This window comes from Hydractinia symbiolongicarpus, chromosome 5 (genome assembly GCF_029227915.1).
Source record: "Hydractinia symbiolongicarpus strain clone_291-10 chromosome 5, HSymV2.1, whole genome shotgun sequence".
In the NCBI taxonomy this organism is placed as follows: domain Eukaryota; kingdom Metazoa; phylum Cnidaria; class Hydrozoa; order Anthoathecata; family Hydractiniidae; genus Hydractinia; species Hydractinia symbiolongicarpus.
Window position 1 is genome coordinate 3118642 of NC_079879.1, and position 7026 is coordinate 3125667.

Genomic DNA, 7026 nt, shown 5'->3' on the forward strand with positions numbered 1-7026 from the left:
TAACATGATTATTGTAGATATTGTTGTACAACGTTCATTTTAACGCATTCAAAAATTTTTGATACATAATTACATTTGAAATATGTTTTAATACAATAGATAATTGTACAAGTTGACGCATCGTGTCACGGTCTATTACCTCTGCGAAAAGCGAGATATTTCTCTATTGACGGTTGTAATTAGGAACAATAGATAACTATTAATATCATAGATTGGCGGCACTAATGAGAAATTCACTAATATCTCCCTGAAGGGGTACGGGCAATTAAATCAGAGCAGGCGAAATATTTGATTGGCCCTCACAAGACAGTCATTTGATTAGTAATTTTATTTAAAACAAAGAAAGAGTAAATAATAAAACAGTGCGATATATTTTGCGCTAATCGCTACGTAAGTAAGTGTACAAGAACCTACTTTCTCCATTGGGAAAGAAATTTTTCGCCTTCGAGTATCTTGTTGTTTTCTCCGGAGAAAATAGAATGGTAACTATAGTTTATCTTGTTTCTTCATTTTTATTTTACTCCAGGGGACAAGTGAAGAACGGTGCAATATAAAATCAGGGAGTTATCGTTGAAATGCTGTGTACTTTAATTCCTTTATATTTAGATTTTGTCCCTCAAGAGTTTCCGAAATAAATTTATGTTTTTCATATCAGCTACCATTTATTTCAGAACATTTTTTGTCCATTCGAACGTGATTTATACAAAGGTTACAGAGGTTTCCATATACCTGCTACTATTTATAGTTACTTCGAAGTCTCTCTTCTTATCTCTGTATTTGGTTTGATTTTTTCATTGTTTAATGACACAAAACAATCTACAATGTTTAGTGAGTCTCTGTATAATGTTTAAATTTTGATAATAAAGTATTAGTTTAACTTTCGCTATAGGATATTATTAATGGAAATATCTTGCCTTGTGCCACGGATGCTCTTCCACAACAAAACTACCCTCATATGCAACCAACATTTACCCATCCAACTCAAGCACCACCGCCTCCGCCATCATCAGTCGGGTTCGTATTACGTCACAACATTTTGTTTATGATAGTGTGTGAAAGGAAGGCTACTTTGTTCGAAATGTGCGTTCGATTTTTTTTCTTATCTAAAATTTGGAACGAATCATTCATTCTCCTTTTATTTTTGTCTAAATTTGAATGGTGTGCAAAACTTGCAGAAATGCCTGATATAAAACGGATCGATAATTTGTCGTTTATCAGGTATATATGAAATAATGTAGAAAGCGTTAAGGATAAGTGTTTAATTAATTTTTTATTTGCACTATAATTTTTTATTCTTTCTTTAATAGTTGCGAAGTCGTTAAAGCAGTTTTTGAAAAGCAGCCGCCGTCCAATTTACGAAAGAGCAACTTTTTTCATTTCGTTTTGTCATTATACGACAAAAACAACAACCCTATTGAAACCGAGAAAGGTTTATTTAACGGTTTTATAAAAGAACTAGATGAAGATGAAGGGGATCCGAAGAAAAACGGAATTCAGTATCGGCTGAAATTTACCTTTGCGAATGGTAAGCAAAATCCTTGGATTTCAGATTCCAATTTTAATTTTGTTGTAGACTGTTTTATTGTAAACTTTGTAAAACCACCCTTAATTAAGATTCGGTATTAATTAGTATCACATCAGCAGTCATTAATTAGATTAAACAGGCTTAGTTTCCATAAGGCAATACTTTGCTATGAAGTCGATAGATTATGTTTTGATACAATATATTTTGGGGAGTGGGGCTTACTTTACCAGACTGAAATAAAAAACTCAGTATCAACGTGACTTCAACGTTTGTTAAAGTCACGATATGTTATGTTCATATGACCTTCTTGAAGCTAATTCGTTATTAGATGTTATGAACAATGTTCTTAAACTTAAGCCATGCAAAACCTGGAATGTTCTTCACCCGTAACTTGCCATTATTAACAAACTAAAATAGCCTCTTTAATTAGCGGACATCATTGGTGTAAAAAATCTGTCCGCTTATTAGAAAGTTAGTATTTTTTAGCAATTTTTTTGTTGTTAAGTCAAAAAATTGATGTATTTTGAGGTTAGAAAAAAATATTAAAAAACTTAGTAAAAGTTATAAAAATACGTTTTTGTTTCAAAACAAACTATATACTATACTATATAAAACTAGATAAATTAAAAAAAAAGTAGATAAACGAGAATTCTTTACTCTGACCAAAAAAAATCTTAAACACTTTGAAAAATTTCTTGAGGTGTCCGCGAATTTCTTGTCCGCTATTTAAAAAAGTTTTCTATGAGACTTTGACTAGGATTCGTCCAGTGTAATGAAATTTGTCCGTTAATTGGCTTTTTAGAGTGTTCGTTAATTAGAGAGACTACTGTGATTAAAATTTTTAGTTACTTGGACAATGATTTTTATTTCTTTGTTTTTAAGTTTCGTTTTTATTTGAATTACAGGATATCAGGCTGAGCAAGATATATACGTGAAATTAATCGACTCGCAAAGCGGAGAGGTAAGTTATCACTAGTAAAAATTATTTGTCAAAAAGTTAAATAGAAACGAACAACAATTAATAATCTCGCAATGTCTTATATGAAACGAAAGATTGTGAATCTTGTTGTGATAAAAACACACATTGACTGCTGTCATTTAAATTTGTGACGGAACAAATAATTGTCCAGCCAAATCTGAAGTAACAGTATTTGTGCTGGCTGAAAATTGCCCCTCCCTTTTTTGGATGTAAACATACTATGTTAACCAAATCATTGTAACCCATTTTACAGATAATAAAGTATGAAGGCCAAGACAAAAATCCAGAGATGTGTCGCGTTTTGTTGACGCATGAGGTTATGTGCAGGTTAGTTAATAACATATTTTCTCTTTTTAGCACCAACTCCCCCCATTGAGCGCCCCTTCCACCTGTAATAATCGCTGCCTCTAAGTTTAGAAATAATTTTATAGGCGCCTCTCTTAAATAAGCACCCGAGGCGGTTATTAGAGGTACGATATTCGCAGTCAGGCGGTTATTGCAAAGTAACAAAGGTTCTTCGTGTTATAAAAGAAGCTTCTGGGCGGGTCGGGTAGCATTGATTTTATTATGGTTCAATATAACTAGCTGAGCAGAAAACGTCTGATAAAGACCTTGTTTCTTCGGTACGGTATTCCGAATCCTTCACCGAAGAGTGAGACAACCATTCTAATTCATAATAATTTTATAACCGTTACCTCTTTAAAAACGTCCTCTTTAAATAACCGCCACCTTGAAATTCATAAAAATGTAATAAGTGCCCGGGCGGTTAATAGAGGAAACACAGTATTTGGTGTTTTGGCTTGAGCAAACATCCTGTGATTAAGCACATTAAGTATGCCAATGCAATCTAAGAATGGTAATCGGCGTAAATTCTTATAAGAACTTTTTAGAATAAACAAGACAATCAATTTGTTGTCTCACTCACCACAGTTTCAAGTCGCTAGACTGTATGTATCTGAATAAAATTTCTGCTAAGATTAATATCTTTTATTTCTTTGTATTTAGTCGTTGTTGTGACAAAAAATCATGTGGCAATCGAAACGAAACACCATCTGATTGTGTTGTGGTGGAAAGGTTAGTTTTTTAAAAGTAGACCATCCCATATCCTATCTGAATGGAGGTATTTTGTATTATTTATAGTGACTGTTTCCATTTTAGATATTTTGTAAAGTTTTTCATGAAATGCAATCAGAATTGTTTAAAAACAGCTGGAAATCCGAGAGATATGAGGCGATTTCAGGTATTGTTTATTTTAGTACCTAATGTTGAGGTCAAACTGTGCAATATTTTAGTTAAATGGGTGCAGATTTTGCCATCCTTGTCTTCTCACAAGTTCAACATGTTGGCGAGCAACAAAATCATAAATGTTTGTCGGTGTTTACATAGTTTATATTTTAATACAATGTTGAAATTAAACGTCTGTTTTTAAAAGTATGAAACACTTTTCGAATGTTGAATTATTTTTAATTGGAGATGACATATAGGAACTTTTTTTAGCATTAGTGACAAAATTATTAAAAACTTAAAAATGAAAAGGTAGTGTTGTTGTTAGTCCATTTTATCTAGCATTTTCATTTATGGAAAAAAGGTTGGCTGACATGTTGAGCAACTTGTTACTAGCTACAGTTTGAAACTGGTGGCAATATTTAGTTATAGAACAAAACCTTATACATTTATAAATATGGTTATGTAATGTATCGGCAATGTAAGGTATGTTTACCATAGATCGCTATAGCAACGACACCAGACATGAAGGATCCTATCGCGATCTCAACAAATATGTTTGTTCACAACAATTCCAAGCATGGTCGCCGCTCGTCATCTAAAATCAAACTGGAACCAATGGAAGCTCCACCACTAGTGAAAGCTCTCATTCCATCGGAAGGATGGACAAGCGGAGGATCTCAAGTCATCATTATCGGCGAGAATTTTTTTGAAGGCTTACAAGTCATATTTGGTAACTGTCTTGTATGGAGCGTCGAGGTAAAACATCGAGTTAAAATTAACTTTTAAAAGTCAGGACCATGCTTTTCATTTTGAGATAATTTTTTCCTTCTTCCTTTCTCTAGGTGTTTTCTCAAACAGCACTTCGTGTGGTTGTCCCACCACATCCGATGCCAGGAATGGTGGAGGTTGTCTTAGCGTTTAATTCACGCCCAATCTTTCACGGTGCACCGGGGTGTTTTATTTATAATTGTAAGTAGAACCAATTATTTTTATTTTTTGTAACAATGCTAAAAATAGTATGTTAATAAAAATATCTTCATTTCAGCGTTAAATGAACCATCGATCGATTACGGATTCCAGCGTTTAACAAAGTTGCTTCCAAGACATCAAGGAGATCCAGAGAAAGTACCGAAAGTAAGTACGCCAAAGTCTGTATATAGTCGACACTAACTCGAGATTGAAAAGTGACCTTAGCGTACAACTGTCCGATATATGTTTGACCTTGTGTTTCCCCACGTACCACTTTGAACCTACTATGTTCGCATGCTGGTAAAAATAACCTAGAATATTAACTACAAATATGTTTAATTCCAGGAAATAATTTTAAAAAGAGCTGCAGACATGGTGGAATCAATTTATTCTGCCCAAGGCATGTCGTTTATCCCATCACCAACTCCGCAAACTATGATGAACGCAATGAGACCGATGCCCAACAACTCCACCAGTTATCCACCGCCGTCGCCGTATTATCCTTACCAAACAGCCATGCTGATGCCACCCCGTGCGCAACAACGTCCAGATATTATGGTGACTGACACTTGCATGGAAGGGTCAAACGATGACGTATTTACTGAGGTTTGTTTTCCAATATCATTATATCGGATTTGCCTGAACCTAAATGTTAGAGTTCACAGTGAGCAATACTTCGGCTTTAAGTTATATTTTTGTTTTGCTTATAATTTAGGAGCGTGATGAGAACAACAACCAGCCAGATAAACGTATGAAGATGGACATGAAATCGAGCAGTTACAAACCGAGTATGACTCACGATACTTCCTTTGTTCCAACACAAATCAATTCTTCTTCGTTTCTCGGTCCTAACAAGCACTCCATGGGCATGATGTACGGCTACTCGGGAATGAATGTTACTTCGACACAGCACTCGTTATATGGAACGAATCAAGGTGACGTATCATTAACATTTTGTTTTGTTAAAAAAAATAGCCTTAAGTTCCTCTAATTCATATATACACAATAAATTCATGGCTTGTGTGATAAGAAAAAACGTCAAAGGAATGATGTACGTGTCTTTTGCAAGTATTCTTACAAAGTCGTAGATAGAGCCGATACTTGCAATAAAAATAAGTCGTTAAAATTTCCATTATATAAATTTCGTCATTTTTAGTTTTTATAGGGTATTAGTGTCTATTTAATACCCTCCATATTCTGTTTTACAGGAGTTCAAGCTTCCCCAATGCTGCCACCAACGCCACAGAGCTTACCACCAACTCACAATGGTTCAAACAATGTCTTTCAGTTCGGTAGTACAAACAACTTACAACAAAAGCAAAACAACTTTCAGCAAATCTCTCCGCAACAAATAAGAGAAGGAAGTCCGAGTGTTACGCCTAACGGAATACAAGGTACATTGGTGACATAATCATTACCTTAAAAATGGAAACCAGGGAATGATCAGCCCTGTGATATTTCGTGTTCAGCACACTAAATTTTGTGCTTTAATTTTTTTAGATGTTAATATTCCATCAGCAAGTTACGAAGACGAACAACAATACCAATCCATCACTAACTAAATTTTGAGATATTCAATAACCATTTGTAATATAGTCCAACAAAAAGGTATCGGTATGGCTGCGCGTTAAAAATTCCACATGCATACAACAGGCAAAATATTGGTCAGTGAATTTGCCATTTTAAAAATGGCGCTAGAAATGTGCAGGGGGGGGGGGGGTCGTGTTCCAGATAAAGATGCCCAGGACAGATAATTTCCCAGTTTGCTTCTAGAACAACTTTAGTACTTTCTAAATCCAGAAATAGCCTTACATAAAAACTTTCCAACAGCTTTCGTTACTCCAAAGATTTTTGAAACGAGATAGGGTTTTACTTTTTCTTATATAAGTAGTCTTAACTCAAGCTATTGTTTTGTAAATTTTGTAATCGGATGCTTTGAGCAATGTGTTTCTTTCTGTTACAGTGTTTATATATAGATTTTAATATATTCCGTATGACAAGTGTGTTTATATATATATGCCAATGAGTATCGTACCTTGTCTGCCCCTGTGTCACTGAATTTATTTAATATTTTGCGACTTAGTAAAAAATTGTACCCCTTGGTTTTTTAAAAAGTTTTTTCATAAAGAGAGATTTGCAAGGTTCCTCGTGAAATGGCCGACAAGGTATTTAACTTGTGACTAGTTTTTATGAAATACTTTCTAGTCAAAAATAAAAACTTTCTAAGATTCATTGTCGAGAATCTTAAAATATTTTTTACAACATTGATGTACATGCTGTGTATCTAATTTATTGTGTTTTATTAATTTTTATTTTTACAAAGTAA

At 34.1% G+C, this 7026-nt stretch overlaps 1 protein-coding gene across 2 annotated transcripts; it reads left to right on the top strand.

Annotated features, from left to right (window-relative positions):
• The first annotated feature begins 374 nt into the window (after positions 1-374).
• Positions 375-7026, top strand: LOC130644181 (transcription factor coe2-like). 2 transcript variants are annotated; one of them, XM_057449685.1, is made up of 14 exons: positions 375-482; positions 890-1014; positions 1308-1525; positions 2431-2486; positions 2758-2831; positions 3510-3578; positions 3663-3744; positions 4230-4487; positions 4574-4700; positions 4777-4865; positions 5046-5306; positions 5416-5635; positions 5909-6094; positions 6201-7026. In XM_057449685.1, the coding sequence occupies exons 1-14, from the start codon at positions 480-482 to the stop codon at positions 6260-6262; spliced, it is 1830 nt and encodes a 609-aa protein (XP_057305668.1). In that variant the 5' UTR covers positions 375-479; the 3' UTR covers positions 6263-7026. The 2 variants fall into 2 exon arrangements, with proteins under 2 accessions (XP_057305668.1, XP_057305667.1); XM_057449684.1 differs by lacking the exon at positions 375-482 and adding an exon at positions 577-717.